The sequence below is a fragment of the Pseudophryne corroboree genome, chromosome 8 (genome assembly GCF_028390025.1).
Source record: "Pseudophryne corroboree isolate aPseCor3 chromosome 8, aPseCor3.hap2, whole genome shotgun sequence".
In the NCBI taxonomy this organism is placed as follows: domain Eukaryota; kingdom Metazoa; phylum Chordata; class Amphibia; order Anura; family Myobatrachidae; genus Pseudophryne; species Pseudophryne corroboree.
The window spans coordinates 304,824,856-304,850,293 of NC_086451.1; the positions used below are offsets into that span (position 1 = coordinate 304,824,856).

At 44.2% G+C, this 25,438-nt stretch overlaps 1 protein-coding gene across 2 annotated transcripts in view; it reads left to right on the forward strand.

The window, feature by feature from the left end:
* IL1RAPL2 (interleukin 1 receptor accessory protein like 2) overlaps positions 1–25,438 on the forward strand; it is a 1,679,520-nt gene that overhangs the window by 1,631,325 nt on the left and 22,757 nt on the right. For both annotated transcript variants that reach the window (XM_063937358.1, XM_063937357.1), the window contains exons 9-10: positions 16,053–16,196; positions 24,435–24,605. In XM_063937358.1, the coding sequence (XP_063793428.1) occupies positions 16,053–16,196; positions 24,435–24,605 (315 nt within the window). The remainder of the gene's footprint in view (positions 1–16,052; positions 16,197–24,434; positions 24,606–25,438) is intronic.

Here is a 25,438-nt window from a genome sequence, read left to right on the forward strand (position 1 = left end):
TTGATGGCTCAATGTACACAAACTTTGTTTAATACACATAGGTATTAAAAAATATTGTATTAAATGACCTTCAGGCTGTGTGTATAAGGTGTATATGAAACATAAATGAATTGTGTGAATGTAGACACACTTTGTTTAATGCACAAAGTTATAAAAAATATTGGCTAAAATAACCTTCAGGCTGTGTGTAAAAATAAGAATTTACTCACCGGTAATTCTATTTCTCGTAGTCCGTAGTGGATGCTGGGTACTCCGTAAGGACCATGGGGAATAGATGGGCTCCGCAGGAGACTGGGCACTCTAAAAGAAAGATTAGGTACTATCTGGTGTGCACTGGCTCCTCCCTCTATGCCCCTCCTCCAGACCTCAGTTAAGGAAACTGTGCCCGGAAGAGCTGACACTACAAGGAAAGGATTTGGAATCCAGGGTAAGACTCATACCAGCCACACCAATCACACCGTACAACTCGTGATAACTATACCCAGTTAACAGTATGAACAACAAATGAGCCTCATTAACAGATGGCTCATAACAAAACCCTTTAGTTAAGCAATAACTATATACACGTATTGCAGAGAGTCCGCACTTGGGACGGGCTCCCAGCATCCACTACGGACTACGAGAAATAGAATTACCGGTGAGTAAATTCTTATTTTCTCTGACGTCCTAGTGGATGCTGGGTACTCCGTAAGGACCATGGGGATTATACCAAAGCTCCCAAACGGGCGGGAGAGTGCGGATGACTCTGCAGCACCGCATGAGCAAACTCAAGGTACTCCTCAGCCAGGGTATCAAACTTGTAGAATTTTTCAAGCGTGTTTGACCCCGACCAGGTAGCAGCTCGGCAAAGTTGTAATGCCGAGACCCCTTGGGCAGCCGCCCAAGAAGAGCCCCCTTCCTCGTGGAATGGGCTTTTACTGATTTAGGATGCGGAAGTCCAGCCGCAGAATGTGCAAGTTGAATCGCGCTACAGATCCAGCGAGCAATAGTCTGCTTAGAAGCAGGAGCACCCAGTTTTTTGGGTGCATGCAGGATAACAGCGAGTCAGTATTTCTGACTCTAGCCATCCTGGAAACATAGATTTTCAGGGCCCGGACTACATCCAGCAACTTGGAGGCCTCCAAGTCCCGAGTAGCCGCAGGCACCACAATAGGTTGGTTCAAGTGAAACGCTGATACCACCTTAGGGAGAAATTGGGGACGAATCCTCAATTCTGCCCTGTCCCTATGGAAGATCAGATAAGGGCTTTCACATGACAAAGCCGCCAATTCTGACACACGCCTAGCCGAAGCCAAGGCCAAATATATATGACCACTTTCCACATGAGATACTTCAACTCCACGTTCTGAAGTGGCTCAAACAATGTGATTTTAGGAGATCCAACACTACGTTGAGATCCCAAGGTGCCACTGGAGGCACAAAAGGGGGCTGTATATGCAGCACTCCCTTAACAACGTCTGAACTTCAGGCAGCGTCTTTCCTAGCCTTTAACAGCGTAGGAATCACTTCATCTGGATCGCCCTTTTCCGTTAGGATCCGGCGTTCAACCGCCAAGCCTTCAAACGCAGCCGCGGTAAGTCTTGGAACAGACAGGGCCCCTGCAGTAACAGGTCCTGTCTGAGAGACAGAGGCCATGGGTCCTCCGAGATCATTTCTTGTAGTTCTGGGTACCAAGTTCTTCTTGGCCCATCCGGAACTACGAGTATAGTTCTTACTCCTCTTTTACTTACTGTCCTCAGTACCTTGGGTATGAGAGGAAGAGGAGGGAACACATAAACCGACTGGTACACCCACGGTGTCACTAGTGCGTCCACAGCTATCGCCTGAGGGTCTCTTGACCTGGCGCAATACTTTTTTAGCTTTTTGTTGAGGCGGGACGCCATCATGTCCACCTGTGGCCGTTCCCAACGGTTCACAATCTGCGTGAAGACTTCTGGATGAAGTCCCCACTCTCCCGGGTGGAGGTCGTGCCTGCTGAGGAAGTCTGCTTCCTAGTTTTCCACACCTGGAATGAACACTACTGACAGTGTTAGCACGTGATACTCCGCCCATCGGAGAATCCTTGTGGCTTCTGCCAACGCCATCCTGCTTCTTGTGCCGCCTTGTCGGTTTACATGGGCGACAGCCGTGATGTTGTCTGACTGAATCAGCACCGGCTGGTTTTGAAGCAGGGGTTCTGCTTGCCTTAGGGCATTGTAAATGGCCCTTAGGCCCAGAATATTTATGTGTAGGGAAGTCTCCTGACTCGACCATTGTCCTTTGAAATTTCTTCCCTGAGTGACTGCTCCCCAACCTCGGAGGTTTGCATCCGTGGTCACCAGGACCCAGTCCTGAATGCCGAATCTGCGGCCCTCGAGAAGATGAGCACTCTGCAGCCACCACAGCCGAGATACCCTGGCCCTCTGGGACAGGGTGAACAGCCGATGCATCTGAAGATGCGATCCTCACTTGTCTAACAGGTCCCACTGAAAGTTCCTTGCATGGAACCTGCCGAAGGGAATTGCTTCGTAAGAAGCTACCATCTTTTCCAGGACTCGCGTGCAATGATGCACCGACACCTGTTTTGGTTTCAGGGGGTCTCTGACCAGAGATGACCACTCCTTGGCCTTCTCGTCCGGGTGAAACACCTTCTTCTGTTCTGGGTCCAGAAACATGCCCAATATCAGCAGACGCGTCGTAGGAACCAGCTGCGACTTTGGGATATTCAGAATCCAGCCGTGCTGTTGTAGCACTTCCTGAGATAGTGCTACTCCGATCAACGACTGCTCCTTGGACCTCGCCTTTATAAGGAGATCGTCCAAGTACGGGATAATTATAACTCCCTTCTTTCGAAGGAGTATCATCATTTTGGCCATTACCTTGGAATACACCCTCGGTGCCGTGGACAGACCAAACGGCAACGTCTGGAATTGGTAATGTCAGTTCTGTACCACAACCTTGAGGTATTCCTGGTGAGGTAGGTAAATGAGGACATGTAGGTAAGCATCCATGATGTCCAGTGATACCATGTAATCCCCCTCTTCCAGGCTTGCAATAACCGCCCTAAGCTATTCCATTTTGAACTTGAACTTCCTTATATAAGTGTTCAAGGATTTCAATTTTAGAATGGGTCTCACCGAACCGTCTGGTTTCGATACCACAAACATTGTGGAATAGTAACCCCGTCCCTGTTAAAGGAGGGGAACTTTTATTTTCACCTGCTGGAGGTACAGCTTGTGAATTGCCGCCAGTACTACCTCCCAGTCCTGGCGAGTAGCTGGTAAGGCTGATTTGAGGTAACAGCGAGGGGGAGACGCCTCGAATTCCAGCTTGTATCCCTGAGATACCACTTGTAGAACCCAGAGATCCACCTGTGAGCGAACCCACTGGTCGCTGAAGTTCCGGAGACGCGCTCCCACCGCACCTGGCTCCGTCTGTGGAGCCCCAGCGTCATGCGGTGGACTTAGTAGAAGCAGGGGAGGATTTTTGATCCTGGGAACTGGCTGTCTGGTGCAGCTTTTTCCCTCTCCCCCTGCCTCTGGGCAGAAAGGAAGCACCTTTGATCCGCTTGCTTTTCTGAGGCCGAAAGGACTGTACCTGATAGTACGGTGCTTTCTTAGGTTGTGAGGGAGCCTGAGGTAAAAATGTCGATTTCCCAGCTGTTGCTGTGGATACGAGGTCCGAGAGACCATCCCCAAACAATTCCTCACCCTTATAAGGCAAAACCTCCATGTGCCTTTTAGAATCAGCATCACCTGTCCACTGCCGGGTCCATAATACCCTCCTGGCAGAAATGGACATTGCATTAATTCTAGATGCCAGCCGGCAAGTATCCCTCTGTGCATCCCTCATATATAAGACGACGTTTTTAATATGCTCTATGGTTAGCAAAATAGTATCCCTGTCGAGGGTATCAATATTATCTGACAGGGTATCAGACCACGCTGCAGCAGCACTACACATCCATGCTGAAGCAATTGCAGGTCTCAGTATAGTACCTGAGTGTGTATATACAGACTTCAGGATAGCCTCCTGCTTTCTATCAGGAGGCTCCTTCAAGGCGGCCGTATCCTGAGACGGCAGTGCCACCTTTTTTTGACAAGCGTGTGAGCGCCTTATCCACCCTAGGAGATATCTCCCAACGTGACCTATCCTCTGGCGGGAAAGGGTACGCCATCAGTAACTTTTTAGAAATTACCAGTTTCTTATCGGGGGAACCCCACACTTCTTCACACACTTCATTTAACTCATCTGATGGGGGAAAAAACACTGGCTGCTTTTTCTCCCCAAACATAATACCCTTTTTAGTGGTACCTGGGTTAATGTCAGAAATGTGTAACATATTTTTCATTGCCGTAATCATGCAACGGATGCCCCTTGTGGATTGTGTATATGTCTCATCCTCGTCGACACAGGAGTCAGACTCCGTGACGACATCTGTGTCTGCCATCTGAGGTAGCGGGCGTTTGTGAGCCCATTATGGTCTTTGAGACGCCTGGGCAGGCACGGGCTGAGAAGCCGGCTGTCCCACGGCTGTTACGTCATCCAGCCTTTTATGTAAGGAGTTGACACTGTCGGTTAATACCTTCCACATATCCATCCACTCTGGTGTCGACCCCACAGGGGGTGATATCACACTTATTGGCACCTGCTCCGCCTCCACATAAGCCTCCTCATCAAGCATGTCGACACAGCCGTACCGACACACCGCACACAGGGAATGCTCTGACTGAGGACAGGACTCCACAAAGTCCTTTGGGGAGACAGAGAGAGAGTATGCCAGCACACACCACAGCACTATATAATCAGGGATTTACACTAACACAAAGTGATTTTTCCCTATAGCTGCTTTACATACAGTTTGCGCCTAAATTTAGTGCCCCCCCTCTCTTTTTTACCCTTTGAGCCTGGAAACTGCAGGGGAGAGCCTGGGGAGCAGTCTTCCAGCGGAGCTGTGAAGAAGAAATGGTGCCAGTGTGCTGAGGGAGATAGCCCCGCCCCCTTCTCTGCGGGCTTATCCCGCTCTTTATATTTATATTATGGCGGGGGATTTTTGCACATATATAGTTTATTAGACTATATTATGTGCTGTTCGCCATGTAAGGTACTCTAATTGCAGCCCAGGGCGCCCCCCCCCCCCCCCCCCAGCGCCCTGCACCCATCAGTGACCGGAGTATGTGGTGTGCATAGGGAGCAATGGCGCACAGCTGCAGTGCTGTGCGCTACCTTAATGAAGACCGGAGTCTTCAGCCGCCGATTTCCAGGACGTTCTTCTTGGTTCTGGCTCTGCAAGGGGGACGGCGGCGCGGCTCCGGGACCGGACGACCGAGGCTGGGCCTGTGTTCGATCCCTATGGAGCTAATGGTGTCCAGTAGCCTAGAAGCCCAAGCTAGCTGCAAGCAGGTAGGTTCGCTTCTCTCCCCTAAGTCCCTCGTAGCAGTGAGTCTGTTGCCAGCAGATCTCACTGAAAATAAAAAACCTAACAAATACTTTCTTTACTAGAAGCTCAGGAGAGCCCCTAGTGTGCAACCAGCTCGAGCCGGGCACAGATTCTAACTGAGGTCTGGAGGAGGGGCATAGAGGGAGGAGCCAGTGCACACCAGATAGTACCTAATCTTTCTTTTAGAGTGCCCAGTCTCCTGCGGAGCCCGTCTATTCCCCATGGTCCTTACGGAGTACCCAGCATCCACTAGGACGTCAGAGAAAGGTGTATATGAAACATAAATGCATTCTGTGCTTAGACTTAGGTCCCATCACCATGATATCTCATTATGGTATGCAATTATTCCAAAATACGGAAAAATACGATATCCAAAATACCTCTGGTTCCAAGCATTTTGGATAAGGGATACTCAACCTGTACTAACATCCAGGGTAGGTCATTTTAGAAATTAAGTATGTACATAAAATATAAAAGGAAACTGAAATTTTGAGTGCAATGGGAAAGGATTAGAATAGGTGAGAATCTAAGAAACCTGGGCTTAGTGATACTTGACATTCAGTATTGTGCATGTTGATGTTGGTCACATATGTTTGGGGGAATTGATTGATGAATTTTAGCCAATGATGTACTCTAAATAATATTTCAGACATTTAGCGCCATACTCTTTGCAAAGGATTGGATGTGTTTTTAATGATGAAGCTTTAGCTCACCCGCGTTGGCCACAATGAGTCCTAATTGGTTTCAGGTGTAATTGGATTTTATAATTCAACACAATTCTTAACACCGGTGCTCCTATAGTGAGTAGCTCTGTAGTATAAACTGCGTTGCGGTGCTGCGTTCTCACAGGCAATGTTCAGTGAGAGTCGGCTATATGCCTGTATGGAGGGAGATCCCAGTACACCCAGTATAGGATAGGTCCAGGTCCATACTGTTGATGTTTATGACTAGTAGTAACCAGGTGTGCACACAGCAGTTAAATCTCTGTATGTGTGCAACTTGTACAATTTTTCAGTGCATACTTCTTGTGAGCAATATGCACCCAATTTTCTTCAACTCTGCATCAGATCCATAGTGAATAGGAAGATATGTGAGAGATGTACAGTAACTAACTAGTTTGGCTCAGGCTCTTTACTTGTTAATGAAAAGCCATGAACAGTGGTATAGAAGTAGGATGATCTATGGTAACCATATGGTATCAGGAGACGGGCTAAATTCATGCACCTGCATTTAGAATAGTTTGAAGAATTAGGAGTTTAGTTCAGTTGTATCGTAAAATTTCTATATGTCCATAACCATTTGGGTTCTATTTGATATGTCCATATCCAGGGTTGAATTTTTAATTTTAGAGATATATAACTGAATTTATTATATATATTTTTTTTTTATTTTTTTTTAGTGAACAGATAATACATTTCAAGTTAAGAATTTTTTTAGATATTGACCGATTTTGTTATAGATATATATTCAAACTTCAAAACAATTTGCAATGAACAATAATCATTAACGTACACATATGTGCCAGTATCCCTGAAGAGGTTAAAGCAGATTGCCACACTTGTAAAGGTAATTTCTCTTTAGGGGGCACATGGTGTACATCCCCACTTTGGTATAAAGACCATTGTTCTGAATCTTTCCCATTCCTTTCACTAAATGGGACATTGACATGAATGACAGTTGACAGCATTGTTAATTGTTTTTCAGCTCATCAGAAGAGATGGTTAGTCTCTACTGGTGTGTGATCCAAACAGAGAGTCTCTGGTACTCTCCCCACTTCTAAATAATAGCAATGTGTGGGAAGCCACTTGTTATTAGTTGTTATTGACTAATGACAATAAAAGTAAATTAATTGAACTGTCATTATGCCATGTGGCCCCTAGTTTACAGTTTGTGGCATCTCTTTTTTTTTCATTATCAATGGGTGGTAGTTAGAAGTTATTCACTTGAATTGGATTGCAATGAACAGATTATCTGTAGATTATAATGAAAGATTTTGTGTGAATTGCAATTTTTTATTATTATTATTATTATTATTAGTAAAGTGGTTAACACGAGTGTTTCTAAGAGAGTCTTTTTTTTATTACAAGTTGATAAAACACTCAGGGTCCAAAGATCCCTATTATATAGGCAATATTCCTCACTACCTCCACAACTGGGAAGAGCCCCAGTAGAGGCTCCAGGCTGATCAGTTTGGGACAGGAATCCACTGAGGATACCTTATTGTTCATGTCTCCCTGGAAGTAGTTTCAAATCTGCGATGGCTGCTATGCTATCTAGCTGTCCCCCTATTTAAGTGGGGTAACACCAGTGTTTCTATCACTGAGACTCACAGATGAATATGAGGGGGGCATGTTTCCCCAATTTTTTTAAAGGCTACAAATTTATATACAGTATGAAGCTTTGCTACTTATTTCACTCTTCAATGGGCTTTCTGTATTTCCTACTTATGCTGGAAACACCATTTAAATGAATGGCCTGTTGGAAGTAGTGGAAAAAGCCTTGTACTGCTTGTCCCTTTTCAACACATTTGCAAGTGATATATTTATTATTTATTTATTACCAGTTATTTATATATCACACACATATTCCGCAGCGATGTTACAGAGAATATTTGCCCATTGACATCAGTCCCTGCCCCAGTGGAGCTTACAATCTATATTCCCTATCACATGTACACGCAGACACATTCACTAGGGTTAATTTTGTTGGGAGCCAATTAACCTACCAGTATATTTTTGGATTGTGGGAGGAAACCGGAGAACCTGAAGGAAACCCGCGCAAGTACGGAGAGAATATACAAACTCCGCACAGTTAGAGCCATGGTAGGAATCGAACCCAGGACCTCAGTGCTGTGAGGCAGTAATGCTAATAACGACACCATCCGTACTGCCAATATGAAGACTGCATCAATTGCAAATAAAAGTCTTATCAGAAACACACACAAGTCCATAATGTTTATGTGTTTCACTTGCAGTGTGCATTAATTTGTGGAATCAGAAACACATACAGTATAATAGGTCATAGTTTAACAATGTAAGGAGGGTGGTGGAAGGAACCAGCAGGATGCAGTTGTTGTGAATATGAAAGTAAAAATTGTATCATAAGAAAATAAACCATTGTGTGGGTGGAACCAGAGGAGTTATGGCAGTACTATCTATGGTAGGAAATGTAGCGCATGGGGAAATATTCTATTTTGGACATGAATTTGTCAGGTGTGGTACAAAATGTCATATTCAATACAGATGGAGCCACGCTAATTCAAAGTGAATGGGAGCATCAGTGTACGCACGGTGGTGTGCCGAGGCGCAGCCGCCCCCCCCCCCCCCCTCGCGCTTGCGATGCATCTGTATGTTGTCACCAGAAGGTCCACGTGGTCTGATTGTCAACATAGACAATATGTCCAGTTCCAGGCATACTACACCCTGTGTGAGAATTTTTGTCATGCCCTTGCCCCCCCCCCCCCCTTACTGTGGTGAGTGTTATTTTGCAAAAAGTGGGCATTGTCTTACAACAAGGGTGTGGTCTCGCATGAAGAAGTGTGGCCTCAAAACCAAAGGCGTATCTGTATAACGAGGAGAGGTTGATGCCTTGGAGAGGCAGAGGGTGACAGGAAAGACAGTGTGATGGGGAGATAGTGATGCAGTAGGGATGCAGAGGGTTGCCCTTTACACATTATGTCCACAGTAGTACTCTTTATACACATTATGCCCACACAGTAGTAGTACCCCTTAAACATTATTCCCACACAGTAGTAGTGCCACTTAAACATTATGCCCACACAGTAGTAGTGCCCCTTAAACATTATGCCCACACAGTAGTAGTGCCCCTTAAACATTATTCCCACACAGTTGTAGTGCCCCTTAAACATTATGCCAACACAGTAGTAGTGCCCCTTGCACATTACACCCACACAGTTATAGTGCCCCATATACGTTAAGCTCACATAGTTTAAGAGAGAAAGTCATCACAGTGAAAGTTACTGTGTGCAGTGCATGAATGCACTGACAAAAAAGTCTGAGGCTGAGACCAGGGCTGCCATTCACCCCCACATTGTAGGGCCTATCCCAGACTGGTCCAGGTCTGCACCACCCATCCGCCGCCTGCAGCCCAGCAATGTGTGACCTCCCACTGCACTGCCACTGCCTGATTGGATCCCAGTCACTGAGGCTGACTGACCATGTTAGTCACTGTCTCAGTCTGTAGTGTGGGGGGCAGTGTCTGGTAGGCATTATGGCAGCAGATGTGGCTGTCCACTAACTTGGAATGCACTTGTCTTCACTTGTGCTGACCTGGGATGTCAAATTCCATCACACACTACTCTGTGTGTGGCTCCTAATCCAGTAGCCTTGAAATACATTTGATCATGATCAAACCAATATTAATTGAGATGAGGGGAAGATCTGTATGGATAATGACGGCAATACACACTAGGTGCGTACACACTAGGACAATATTGGCACGATGTGCTTGATTTGGACACATCATTCATGATATCATCCAGTGTGTATGCACTATGGCCCTCATTCCGAGTTGTTCGCTCGTTCTTTTTCATCGCATCGCAGTGAAAATCCGCTTAGTACGCATGCGCAATGTTCGCACTGCGACTGCGCCAAGTAACTTTACTATGAAGAAAGTATTTTTACTCACGGCTTTTTCTTCGCTCCGGCGATCGTAATGTGATTGACAGGAAATGGGTGTTACTGGGCGGAAACACGGCGTTTCAGGGGCGTGTGGCTGAAAACGCTACCGTTTCCGGAAAAAACGCAGGAGTGGCCGGGGAAACGGTGGGAGTGCCTGGGCGAACGCTGGGTGTGTTTGTGACGTCAACCAGGAACGACAAGCACTGAACTGATCGCACAGGCAGAGTAAGTCTGGAGCTACTCTGAAACTGCTAAGTAGTTAGTAATCGCAATATTGCGAATACATCGGTCGCAATTTTAAGAAGCTAAGATTCACTCCCAGTAGGCGGCGGCTTAGCGTGTGTAACTCTGCTAAATTCGCCTTGCGACCGATCAACTCGGAATGAGGGCCTATGTTCCTGACAATGCAAACTCCCCCGCGTCATCAGCATCATCGTCCGTCAGACCTGCAAGCAGGTTCAGCAGGCGACATCACCTGTGAGGGCCATGCTGCTGAATGTGATGTATGTTAAAAGTAACAATTGTATATATCGGAAGAGGCTGGTGCTGCTGACAGGAATTATCATAATTATGTATTATTGCACCAGCCCTCCAGAACTCACAAGAAGTACGCCTCCTATAAAATACACAATAATAGACAAAATTTCACAGTGCTTGTACTATAGGGCTGATTCAGACCAGGACGCTGCTGCGGCAGCGTTCGCAGGCTGAAGCCCGGTGAAGTGTGTGCAGGCGCAGCAGCCCCACTGTCTGTGCGCACACAGTGAGATGCGACAGCATCTCACTTGTGTGATTGCCTCTGCCTGATTGATAGACAGAGGCATTCGAGGGGTGTGAGGGGTCATCATGGGGCATTAAAAAGGCGTCAACTCATTGTAGGGGGGCGCGGCCCAGACAACACAGGCGCATCCGGACCATTTGCAGGTCGAAGCGTGGCACCTGCATGACATCACACGCAGCCGATGTGACCCGAAACATGGCGGGTAGCCACCTGCCTTCGCAGCTAGGCTACATAGGCAGAGGGCTACTTAAAATATGTGAAAGCATGTCTGTGTGTGTGGGGGGGGGGGGGGGTGGATCCGGCATGCGCGGTGGACTTGCCCTGTGCTGGGCGTCCCCATGCATGTCTAAGAATTTGATTGTAGGTGTGCGTTTTTCTCACATCTACGATCAAGTCTGAATTACCCCCTTTATCATGACATATATCACACAGATAAGCATATCTGCGCTCGCCAATACTTGTCTACCACTTCCCTCTCTCCACTGTTCCAGCTCTCCAGCTGTAAGCCATAGTAAGTATAAGGTGCATCAAAATCTTGATGTGTATAGTGTATATATTATAGGGAGAAAAACTGATATACATTAAAATCTACATGGTGCGTAATGTGTCTTCCACACAAAGGTGTTATTCAAATGCCAAAGGAATTTGTGCAGACGGTGAAAAACACGATACCATGGGTGTGTCTACCAAGAGATGAGGTGACAATAGAGCTGCAGGTGTATCACTCCATGATCGGCTAGTGCAGGTCTGGCCAACCTGTGGCTCTCCAGCTGTTGTGAAACTACATATCCGAGCATGCCCTGCCACAATTTTAATATTTCCTAATACCAATACTGTGGCAGTGCGTGCTGGGATGTGTAGTTTCACAACAGCTGGAGAGCCACAGGTTGGCCAGGCCTGCGCTAGTGAATAACTCCCCATACTGCATCTGTGTAATGAGAATTAAATCATTGACAGTGTCTTTGTACTGCCAATGAAGGAATTTATGCTGAGAGCCAACAAGGAAATCTGGGTGGCACTTTGGCCAGGTACCAATTGCCATTTGATCATTTTTAAATGCAACTTCAAATGGCAGTGAAACTGCCTGTCCAGGGTTGCAGCTAGGGAGGGCACCAAGTCATACTTACCTGACCCTCTCCATGAGGGAGAAAATGCTCTGTTCCTGGACTTTCCCACTCCCACTGAAAGCAGGCCCGGGGTTGGGGTGGAGGGTTTTTCAAAAAGGAGATTTGATGCAGCTGTGGACCACTTATGTACACGCCTATGTGGCCACAATATTTACCCGAGAGGAAGAAGATTGGTGCATTTGCAGCACTAGAGAGGGCCATGTACACAGGAGGACTGGCACTGCTCCCCCATAGTGACTGAATGACAAGCAGAGGGTCTTCTCACTGTGTTGCCCAGGAAGTACTTGGCTCCTTCCCTCCCCTGCTTGGATGCATTGTATTTCCAAGCATGGGCTACTAAAAGAGCAGAGGATGAGGATGAATAGTGCCACTGCCAGGGCACAGAGTGGCGTCCTTTATGTAGAAGTGCAATTGGCAGCTGCCAGCTGGATCAAGGGGTGTTACACTAAATTCTAAAAGGTAATCACCTTAATGAATAAAGAAATAAAGTATCCAGCACTCAGTAAAAAGTGGATCGAACATCTCTTTGTGTGGTGTGAGGAATTATATATTGTGATTAACGGAAGGACTGGGGGCCGCAATCGGCCCTGGCATGTGCATGCGCGCACATGACAGGGTCGTGCGCCGCTAAAGTGGGCACATGGACACAAGCGACAGGGGCGTGCCGCGAGTCAAGGGGGCGTGGACTCGCAGCAGACACCATTTCCATGGAAACTGCCGGGGGCGCACTATGAGTCGGGGCATGGACTCGCGGCACGAGATGGGCAGGGGGCGGGGGAGCTTCCACAAAATGGCCACTGCATCATCTGGTGTTCAGAGTCACTGTCACTGTGTGCGACTCCGGAGAGGTAAATATTGAAAAAATGGGTGCAGGGTGTGCGCCGCTCACACTGCACCCATTCTAGATATGCCATTGTGCATGTAAAATACAAATACAGATGTAGCCATGCTCAGCTTTGCGCAGTGTATACGCACATGCACAGGAAATAAAGGAGCGATCGCCAGCTGTGAAAAGTTGCACCCTGGAGCTCCATGCAGTAAGCCACAATGCAGAATGACACATTGCAGCAAAGCTGAACATGGCTACATCTGTATGTTCAACACATCTACTATTTCCCTATAAATTGCAAGTTTGCCAGCGAGGCCCTTTTACCAGTTTGCACACTTGCCCACTCTCCCAGAGTTTCAGGGAGACTCCCAAATTTTAAAAGTGGACTAGTCTCCATCATTCCAATGGGAGGAGAAAGGCATCAGAGGAAGCCCTCTGCGACATTGTGCCGTAACTTGCTGCAAATTATCAAAGGGGACTGGACCATTGTGACGCAATTTGCCAAACTGGATCTCCCTCGCCAAGCTACTGACAGACACATGTCCGCAACTGTGCTGATTTGTCTGTCTATTAATAACCAGTCTCCTTTTTTACTGTTTTGTTCCCAAGTGCAATGGAAAACACTGACACTATTGGGCAGATGTATTAACCTGGAGAAGGCATAAGGAAGTGATAAACCAGTGATATGTGCAAGGTGATAAACACACCAATCAGCTCCAATATGTAAAATAACAGTTAGGAGCTCATTGACTGGTGCGTTTATCACCTTGCACTTATCACTGGTTTATCACTTACTTATGCCGTCTCCAGGCTTAATACATCTGCCGCTATGTTTATAATGGATGTAATAATAATATCCACTGGGACATTTCTAGGGGCAGCCTATTGTTAGTAAACTAAATTTTTGTAATGGAGCGTGTACCAAACACAGCAGAGCATCTATTAATCTTATTACAGGCTTGTAGCAGGCAGACTAGTCATTGCTAGCATTTGTCAGTTGGGGTCCTGTAGCCTATGAATTAGTAATAATTCAGCATATACTGTAGATTAATGCAACTTTAACTGACCAGCATAGTGACCTCAAGACCAATATACTATACAACAAATATAAACTAGCCAAATATACACTACAGCCCAACATAGGGCCTAATTCAGACCTGATCACTGTGCTGCAAATTTGCAAAGGGCTGCGATCAGATAGTCGCTGCCCAGGGAGAGCGAAAACCCGCCCCGTGCAAGTGTGCGAATGCATATGTAACCTAGACAGCGGACATCAGCAAATCTGTTTGCAAATCACTCGCCATCAAATGATTTTTCCATACTATGCAGTCTCTGCGCAGCCCAGAACTTACTCCTACAGTGCGATAGAAACAGGCTGATCGGAGCCGGAGCTGACATCACACCCCCTCCCAGAAAACGCTTGGGCACACCTGCGTTTTTCCTGACACTCCCAGAAAACGGACAGTTACCACCCACAAACATCCTCTTCTTGTCAATCACCTTGCGATCGAAATGTTTGCACCATCCTGTCACTGTTTGGTGTCGTGCCTGCGCATTGTAGTGCATACGCATGCGCAGTGATTTCACAAGACAGCGATCAGGACTGAATCGGGCCCCTTGTTACAGTATATTCAGTTGTTTATTCTGTTAAATTTCTATATACAGTAGGTCTACTCAGGGAGATACTCTGACATTTCAGTGCGTTATATAAAAGTCAGCAGACTCTGCACAAAAACAATGCAGTAACACAGCCATCAGGATGCAGGGCACGCCATTTCCAAATGGCTTGTCAGATTAGCTGTAATAACACCCTTGTTCTTGATTCAAAACATAATTAGCAGCAGAGGCCGAAAAAAGAAAGAACATTTACATGTACACCTGGCAAACGGCGGCGAGCATGCAGCTCAAGTGCGTCTCCAAGTTGCTGGCGTTCCTTTGCAGTCAACTTTATCTGATAAAGACAGAAACAACTTCTTACGGCTCCGTGTTTTTGTAACATGTGTTTATATGAGCACTGATTGGTACTTATTTTACATTTAGTATAATATGTGTAGCTAATTATAGATAGCATATTCATTGCATAATGTATCAGATGAAGGAAAAGTGTAACTCTTCCAATGCCAGACACAGAAAGCATCCTCATCTATGGCAAGGAGAAGTAGGGAGAATTATCCTCATGAAAGATTTTTTTGTTGCTTGTCTGCAGTATTTGTTTAAGTGTCACTTATATAACAATGCATTAAGTACATCCAGGGTTGGACTGGCCCACAGGAGTACAGGGGAAATCACCGGTGGGCCCTACTGCCTGTGTTCCCACCACCTCCTCTAGGGATCAGGTTCCAGACTGTGCTGTTACTAATCTAGTACATTATCTTGCATGCACTACAGTATTTACTGTATATATTTATCTAGGGGACCAACACTTGCAAAATGGTTAGGCAAACCAATGTGGCGGCTGGGCACACCCCCTCTAGAGACTGGCCACACCCCTAAACATGGGCTTCTACCACTGTATTCCCCCTGTGGGCCCTACATGCCCCAGTCTGACACTGAGTACATCCAAACTCATGATATGGATATAATCTTAATAAATAATATAGGAGAAACACATGTAGTTTATATTATAGTATCCAGGCTTGCCAGGAAGGGGTAACCATGCCCCAAAGATGACATGACCATGCCACCTGCGATGGACGGTAAAGCTTCTACTGAGAGTCTTAGGGCTTTATTTACAAAGTGGCAGCTTTTGGAAGATGGTGCTACCCAGCGAGTTGGAGGTGGAAATGTAAAATGCCACTTACAGTCAGTGTAAAGCCTTCACCTTCAACCCGCCTTACAAAAGCTGCCATTTTGTAAATAAAGCCCATAGTATTCACAATGGACCATTGCCATGGCCTCCCCATGCTTGGCCACATCCTCTAGTAGCAGGCCAGACAGAACCTTGGTGGACACACTATTTTATAAAATGACTATTCACATTTGTTATACATATGTGCCTTATCAATAATAGTCACGTCATATCAGCAAGGAGTGCCCTACAACACGCACTGCTTATAGAATGGTAATATTAGCATGTCTAATTAAACACTAATAATCCAATTATATAAAGGCTATCATTGTATGCTACTCATTATGATTTTGAGCCATATAGTGCAGTCAAACAAAACATGGTCACGGATGATTCTATGTGCTTTTTCATAAAAGACTTAGTAAATGATGGAAATGACTTAATTCATGATATTTCTCTCTCTTGTAGAGCTGAAGTATAACCTTGAACTCGCTGGAGGTCTGGGTGCTATCCTTATTGTCTTTGTTTTGCTTATCACAATCTATAAGTGCTACAACGTGGAATTAATGCTCTTCTACAGACAGAATTTCGGAAGTGACGAAGCGTCAGAAGGTAAAAAAATTTACGTTTCTGATTGGGGATTGCAAACACTCTATAGTAAGGTCCTTATGCAGACATTAAATGTGTTTAGATGTAATAAGATGATGGGGTAGGGGAATGGTTTAATTGCACCGGAGATCAGAAAGTTTGCATTAATATAGTCAGCAAATTGCTTGGTCAATCATGGTGATAATTTCACCTCAAGTAAATTCACTAGTGCTGATATACATTATTCTGAGTAACTATATAACCAATGGAAGGTGATCCCTGGTGTAGATACGAGTATTAAAGCAAAAGAAAGGGGACAGAAAAGTATTCCCTATTGGGACACACTCCCAGTCAATATAACTTTCATAAATAATGTTATCAGTAGAGCAACTAGAACTTAGGGGTACATTTATTAAGCAGTGATAAGAGTGGAGAAGTGACCCAGTGGAGAAATGTCCCCATCAACCAATCAGCAGCTCTGTATCATTTTATAGTATGCAAATTATAAATGTTACTTCAGTGCTGATTGGTTGCCATGGGCAACTTCTCCAATGGCTCACTTCTGCGCCCTTATCACTACTTAGTAAATGTACCCCTTAATTATAAATCACTGACACATTATAGCAATAAATATAAATTCATGAGACTTACAGTGTGTCTCTGAATCATATGCAGCTAAAACAATTATAAACACTATTGCTAATATTATTCAGTATGCCATAATTCACAATGGAGAACACACTTGAAAGGGAAAGCTAATCTTAAAATGAATAAAACTTGACAAACAAGTATAACAAGTGTGTATAGAATGAGGTGAGAGGGTATCTACTGTAACAGACACAGTGATATAGATTCTGTTGGCGAAATACAGTGAATAATGAAAACACTAAGATAGTGTGTTTCACTTCAAAAACCTCAAAGTAATGTCCAATACAAACATCACTGGTTATAGATATCTGAGACATCCCTCAATACTGTCTGGGGAGGATTAGAGTTACCCAAATTGTGGATGATTAGTGTGAAAAAAAACTGAACCCATGTACTTATCTAGATAGTAAGCTGCTTTCTCCTGTCATACTAATTCATTGAACAGGAGAGGAGTGTCCTTTCGTGTGACACAATAAAATAAAGGTCTGTTTCTGCTGTTAGTGATGTTGCCCTCTGTCAGACTCCCAGATGCCAAATGCAGTGCAGGGACAATCTGGAAGAAACTAATAGGAGAACATCTGAAATATCAAAAGAAAGTACCTGATAGATAATTTCCCATATGGACATGGGGGTCTTGGTGCGGGGGTCCTCCATGCACACAAAGGCCCACTTTATAATGGGCTCATGACATGCGTTTTACTGGGGCTTTATCAAGAAAGCTCAATGTGATATTTTCAAGCCGGAAGTAAATAGCGAAGATCACCACTACGTTCTTCAAAGTCCTCTTTTCTATCCCCCTTTTTTTTGTATCAAATATGTTTAACCTGGTTACCAAATAAATTCATTTAGCAATTTGGCCACACATGTGTTGGTCCAAACAGAATCTGGATGGTTAAGTAGTGGGCTGAATGACCAGATTGCTTAGGAAAGATGAATGTACACTTTTCTATACCAATTACTGAGCTAGTAAATTATGTTGGATACACACTGGTCGATATATCGGCCGTTATATTGAACAGCCGATATACTGTATTGCTGGCCGCCGGCCAGTGTGTACCAACAATACGTCTGTGAATGCCGTCTTTCACAGACATATCGCATTGTCCCTGCAGCACACACGATGACCAATAATACATCTATAGATATATTGGTGCATCGTTGTGAGTGTATAGGCGGTCAGCAGCCCGCCCGTACACATGCTGCATCAGTCGGCGGTGATTGACGGCTGAACTGGACGGGCGCATGTAAATGCTCACCCAGTTTGTGATGTCAGTCACAACGGATCGGGAAGTGTGTATGCACAACAACACACATTACCCGATCTGGCTTTAGATATATCTGCAGATCCATTGATCTGCAGATATATCTACAAGTGTAAACCCACCATAAGATTCTGGAACAGGGTTGTATTTGGGATTAAACTTTCAGTTTGGGATGGAAGTACCCTTTGATTTTCTAAATAGTTAAGCAGATCCTCTCAGAGACAATGGCGGGGGACAAGGCACTAGGAATTGCGACTTCACGCAGAGGCGTCACCGGGTGTGTTGGCACCCGGTGGGCACTCAACATTACTTCCCAAGCGGCATAAGTGCGACCGCCCAAAATGGGGGCTTGGGCGAATAAAAATCGGCTGTAGGCTAACCGGGATCCGTGTTATGTCACTCTGGGGGGTGTCTAGTATCTCCGGAGATTCTGGCTGCTCCTGGAGACTGGGGTGTGTAGTGCTGGGCCAGCTCTTCATCTGTGACAGGCGCCGAGTGCTGCAGGAAAATATCACGCTCCAGTCACTGCAGAACAACCGGCTATTTGATGTCACCCCTTCCAAGGATGACACCCAGGAGCGGGCCGCATCCCCCACACCCAGCTTGTGACGCCATTGACTTCACGTTCCCACCCATGCTGATAATTCTGCAATCCACAGCATTTTGTAGCCAGAGACAAAGCTATGATGGCTAAATGTGTAGCGAATCGAGTCATTGCAGGTCTGCCCCAATCACCGCATTGAAGAGGTGGACAGGATGAGGTAGGGCTATCTATTCCAAATTTTGTGAGTCTCCGAGACATTCCAAGAGAGTGGCAAGTATATTGTTATAATACCAAACCACCGCTTTCAATCATGGGTTTTCAACCTGCGGCCCTCCAGCTGCGGTGGAAGTACACATCCCAGCATGCCCTGCCACAGTTTTGCTATTAAGGCATGCTAAAACTGAGGCAGTGCATTCTGGGATATGTAGTTCCACAGCAGCTGGAGGGCCGCAAGTCTCTCTTCATGTCAGGATTTTTTGTGTACTATGCTAATGTTAACATAATATAACTATTTTATTATTGCTCTGTTTTTCACTGAGCTACAATCATGCTGTGTACATTACAGATATGGCAGATGTTGATAAACCATGTATTAATTATTCATTTCTGAAAATTGTTCTATTTGTCATAACATTAATAGTCACTTCTGGGATACTGCTTTATTACTGTAAATTTGACAAGATAATATAACTTATATGAACATCCCTTTCATCATTCCTTATTTTTTCAATTGCATTTGGTATATTTCATAACCGGGTTGAGCAACCTGTCGCAGCATGCTGGGATTTGTAGTTCCATAGCAGCTGGAGAGCCACAGGTTGCCTACCTCAACATTAAAACTACTTTCAAATACTTTTATTTATATGTTATCCTATTCAGAAGTGACTGAAATATTAGTGGATGAAATTGTATTATATTAATATATATTATTCCTTACTGTGGCCCTAAATAGGTATTTCATATTTAAACAAAATAGGTTTGTAAATAGTTTGCACAGTAAACCCTTCTTATTGTATGGATTGAGGGGGGGTCTATTCATGAAGCAGTAAAAACAGTGGAGAAGTGAACCTGTGAAGATGTTGCCCATGGCAACCAATCAGCCGTTCCCTACAATTGTACAGTATGCAAATTATAAATATTACTTCAATGCAACTTCTCCACTGGCTCACATCTCCGCACTTTTCACTGCTTCATGAATAGACACCTAACAGAAGCAGTTTTTAATAAATTTGCAAAAATCTAAAAAATCTTTTTTCACATTGTCATTATGGGGTATTGTGTGTAGAATTTTGAGGGAAAAATTAATTTATTCCATTTTGGAATAAGGCTATAACATAACAAAATGTGGGAAAAGTAAAGCGCTGTGAATACTTTCCGGATGCACTGTATACACCTTAACTCTTGAACCAATGTCAAACCTATGTCATGCTGTAAAATAATCCAGTGGCTGGAGCAGTCACAGTATGTAAAGTAAATAGTACTTTGCGGAAGTACCTTTATGTTTTGGAGAGGTTTTTTTAATACTTTACTTGAAAATCTTCCTTATTCCAGTGATGCTGCTACTACAAATCTTTATATTTTTGACACGAAAACCTGCCATTCACTGACATTGGCACTTAGTCAAAATCGTACATAGCCAAAATCGAAAGTACAGATAGTCAGAATCGGTGCTTCTGGGCTCTGGGGGAGTTCAAGGGAAATCGCATAGTCAAAATCGGGCATTAGCAAAGATCTCACCGTGCGTATGCACCTTTAGGAAGTACAGTATGTTCTCATCTTTGCTTCTTTAGATTACAGTGCAGCAGTGAATGGGTGTAGCAGAGTTGAGGGGTATAAAGGGCACCCTAGCTCTTCAGAAGAGACATGCGAGCCCCTCTCACATTGTAGCTAAATTTACAGTACTCTCATAGGCTATCCCGATTTAATGCTTTACAGAATGGAGGAATATGGAAAATTCACCTAAAAACTTATTTGTTTTGATATCTCAGCGTAGAGCAGATTTTATTCTCCTTTTTAACAAACCCTCTTGAAAGTTTTACAATAAATTAATTTATCAAAAAGGCCTGTACCGATGTGTGTGTTAAATACTGAATCTGCTTTTAATCCAAGTATAAAAACCCATTATATTCTACGTAGTTATACCCACTTGCATTCATACTTGTATTTTGTGTGTTGGGATTAATTATGTTAATCCATTTCAGTCCTTTTGAAGAGCATCACTTGAGTCTTTGTGCTGCATTTTCCCATTCGTTCCAAGGTAGTTATAAGCTAAGTAGCTGATGGAGAGTTCTCTGCAAATCACTGGTGCAATTTACAGTCACAATTGCAACTATCTGAAGATACGTGTCGGACAGCAGCAGTAACATGTGATGGATTTACTCCAAGCACGTCATACATACCATTTATTTTATTTGCAACAATCGTATTTGATAATAGACATAAATAAAAGTGATACAATTTTTATAATACAGTAAAAACAACTCCCCAATGTGGGTCAATGTTCATCTGAAATCTCTGCCTTAATTAATAAAATTTAATCCAGCCAGACTGTATTTCAATTGAGTGAGACAGGCTTAACTGGGTCAGACATCAGCGCGGCTGATTCCCTGATACGCCATTCAAAAACACTGATAGGCGGGCATTGATGATCGGCAATATATTGGGGAATTGTGGAAATTCTACATATTAAAAATCCCAGATTTACCAATTCCAATATTTTTTTTGTTGGGATCAGCAAATCAGGGAAATCCAACATGTGTATTTCTCCAATCTCCGGATTGGGGGGATCGGAGAATTGCGGCAGTCTGTCACTTATGTATGGGGCCTGTTACACTTGAACAATGGTTGTTCAATTTATTTAAATAGACCAAATTAGACAATCACTATTATTGTATGTACTGTATGGTGAGCATAACCCTAATTTACACAAAAAGCAATGAGAGTCAGATCAATAATGTATTAAATATTACACACTACAATAATAATATGAATAGCAACTTCACAAGGCCGGACCTGTGTAAATAATAATAAAATATCTGTCTAAACAGACATACATTGCACATGATCCAACATGAAATATATTTCCAATAGAAGTTTCTTGGATCAAAGTATATTCCTAAATTGATATGTAAACTGTTAATATCTCTGTTACTGTTAATACATTGCACATAAGCCAATATTAGTATATTTCCAATGAAAGAGGCTTCATTAATACAGGCATGCAGTAGTTATTGCAGTCTCCAAACCATCCATATAATGCAATTAGACCAGTGGTTCTCAAACTGTGTGCCATGGCACCTTGGGGTGCCTTAGGACACTTGCAGGGGTTTCTTGGATTAATGGTCCAGGACAAATTAAAATTATTTATGGTCAATGTAGTAGGAAAAACCAGTGCTGGTGGCTGTCAATCATAACATGTGGACAAACAGAAGCAAATCGGGTGTAGTATGTCTGACCGGCGATCAGGAGACTGCCGGTCAGCATACCGACACCGGGATCCCGGCAGCATACCGACGCCGGGATCCTGGCAGGGATGGGCGAGTGCAGCAAGCCCCTTGCGAGCTCGCTGCGCTCACCACGCTGCGGGCTCAGTTCTATTCCCACTCTATGGGTGTCGTGGACACCCACGAGTGGAAATAGTCCTTGTTGGTCGGCATGCCAACCATCGGGATAGTGAGGGGGCGGGATGTCGGTGGAGGTCATGTGACCGTCGGTCTCCCGACCGCCGGTCACATGAATACCACCCAAGCAAATCTTGTCCCCCACCACATAACTGACCCTAAGGATGACATATAAACACAATTTACTTAATTTCATTTTTCTTTCTAAATTTCTCAGTAAAAAACTTTAGGCCTAGGGGTGCTGTGATAAAAATTCTGATACTGTAGGGCGCCGTGATTCAAAAAGTTTGAGAAACACTGAATTAGACCAATATCTATTGAATCAATGTACTGAAACTTTTTGCAGTTAATTATTGCTCTAAGCAATCCATATAGAATAAACATATATAATCACAGTGTACCTCTCTGGGGTAATTAAAGGACATTTCCTACCTTCCTGAATGCTGAGTTTCCTGTAACAGACATTAGAAGGATTATTGCAAGGTTCTACCCAGGGGTGTGCTAGACCTTTGTGGGCTCCATAGCAAAAATGTGAAAATTATCCTGCCTCCTCCAGTCATCCGTCACTCTGCCAGAGTGACAGGGGAGGTGGGAGGGGGACACACAGGAGGGGGCAAGATAGAGTGGCTATGGGGAGGTCACAAAAACAAAGAGTGGGCAGGGCCGGAGAGTGGAGGGTGGGATGATACAGGACGGAGACAGAGGTGTCATTTACATATAGTATAAGATCAAGTAAAAATAAAACAACGTATACATTCACACAAACACGCACTAATCTTGAGACAGTTGGGGGCACACGTTCCACGTTCCTGCCCGTTGGCTGATCCAGTTCCTTATTGTTCTGCTGAGCTCGCTTTACAGGTCCGTCGTATTCTTAACTCACACACTGGCTCAACCGCAGCTGCATGTTTCTCCATGCAGGACTCTCATTACACCTCCCCCAACCTAACACCATTATTCCATTATTACCCTCAACTTCCTTTGTCCCATATACTCTCTCCTCCATCCTATACCTCCTGCTCCTTCCCTGCTTTATCTTTCTGTTGATCTCCGCTCTCCCTCTTTTTTCTTGTTTATTGCAACCCCCCCCCCCCCCCCATCCCCCTCCTCCCCCTCCTCCCCTCCCAGCTAACCCTCTCTGTTCTGGCTGTATCCACCCTGTGCGGCTTTACAAGTATTTTTCTCATTTGTGTCTTTAAGGGGGCGTAAGCACACCTCCTGAGAAAATTACCCGGGCAGAGCCCTGACTGCTGCATTAAAAAAGCATTAAGTGTAATTACTTTGTGATCTTACAAAAACTCCAAGTATCAATATAAAAAGCTAAAGAATACGTACGTCTCAGTAAGCTCTCTGCCCGCAGTCTTCTCAGACAGAAAAGATGTTGTTGTACCTTCCTTGCTACAAATGAAATGCATGAAGGCCGTGATACAGTAACTCATCAGTAAGATAGACTTCTAAAAACTTAAACCCGTTTACCATCTTCACCTCTGCGCCATTCAACTATAACAGACTGTGGGGTAGTTTTACTAGATTACCTAAAATCTATTACTATGTCCTCGGTTTTCTTGCCATTTAAAGACCCCTAATTATCTTTTCCCCACTAACAAGGACCTCCACCTCTTTCCTATAACTAGCTTCATCCCCACCGATAATCAGACCTACGACTGTGGTATCATCTGCAAATTTGACTATCACGTTATCACATGAGCATTGCTTTCATATACCCATTATCACATAAGGTTATTCTGAGAGGTAACTTAAAGTAGAGAAACCAAACTTAATGACAGGATCAGGATCATATATGTATAACATAATATGCGTTGGATATACGTTGCCGGAAGCCGGCTTCCCCGATGGTCAGCATACCGACACCAGGATCTGCCGGCAGGGGTCGAGCACAACCTTGCGGGCTCGGTGGCTTGTTGCACTCGTCACAGGTTCTATTCCCACTCTGTGGGTGTTGTGGACACCCACGAGTGGGAATGGACCCTGTTAGCTGGGATTCTGGCTGGCAGTATTGTGAGTGCTCGGGATCCTGGCGTTGTGATGCTGACTAGCGGGATCCCAGGCACTGGCAACATAACCGCATCCCCATAATATAAATGCATTTTTCAAAATGTACAAGTAAATTCTGTTAAAGGTTTGTTTAATCTTACTGAACTAAACTTTGTCGTGTTTTCTTCCTAAGACAACAAAGAATATGATGCATATCTTTCATATACCAAAGTGGATCCAGACTCATTAGACCATGAAAGCAAAGAGGAGGAACAGTTTGCACTAGAAATTCTTCCAGATATCCTAGAGAAACATTATGGATACAAACTCTTTGTTCCAGACAGGGACATGATCCCCAGTGGAAGTAAGTACAATTCAACTTAGTTGGCTTTATGTGATTTTATTTGGGGCAAATTATAGCAACTGGTAACATGTATTGTGATACAATTAGGAAGGATAATAAAAAAAAGTGACATAACTTGTCATAAAATGCAACCGGTCTAAAATAATGGGGTCTATGTACTAAGCTTTGGAGAGAGATAAAGTGGACAGAGATAAAGTACCAGCCAATCAACACCTAACTGCCATGTCACAGACTCTGGGGTCTTATTTACTAAGCCATAGAAGGAGAAAAAGTGGATGAAGATAAAGTACCAGCCACTCATCTCCTGTCATTTTTCAAACACAGCCTGTGACATGGCAGTTAGGAGCTGATTGACTGGTACTTTATCTCCAGCCAAAACTTAGTAAATAGACCCATGTGTTTGAAAAATGACAGTTAGGAGCTGATTGGATGGTACTTTATTTCCTTCTAATTTATCACTCTTCAAGGCTTAGTACATAGATCCCTATGTCTACAACCTATGATTAACAGATTTGCAATACTAAATAGACCAAAGAAGAGTTTACAATGTATATACAATAGCTAAAATAAATTTTATAGGTCTCGCTTAAAGGGCTCTGCCTCTCTTACACACATCACCATGGGAGCGGTCATGCATATGGTGGGTGGGGCCCAGCCCGCCTTCTTCCCATGCTCACAGTCCCTGCAAAATCTGTTTTGAGGTATTCATCTAGACACTGATGCAAACGGACCCTTACATTGTTAGAGGACTATCACACATAATTAGTACTGTTTTGTACCTAGTTCCTATTAAGATGTTGTAAGTCTGCTTACAGAGATCACAATTCACTGTA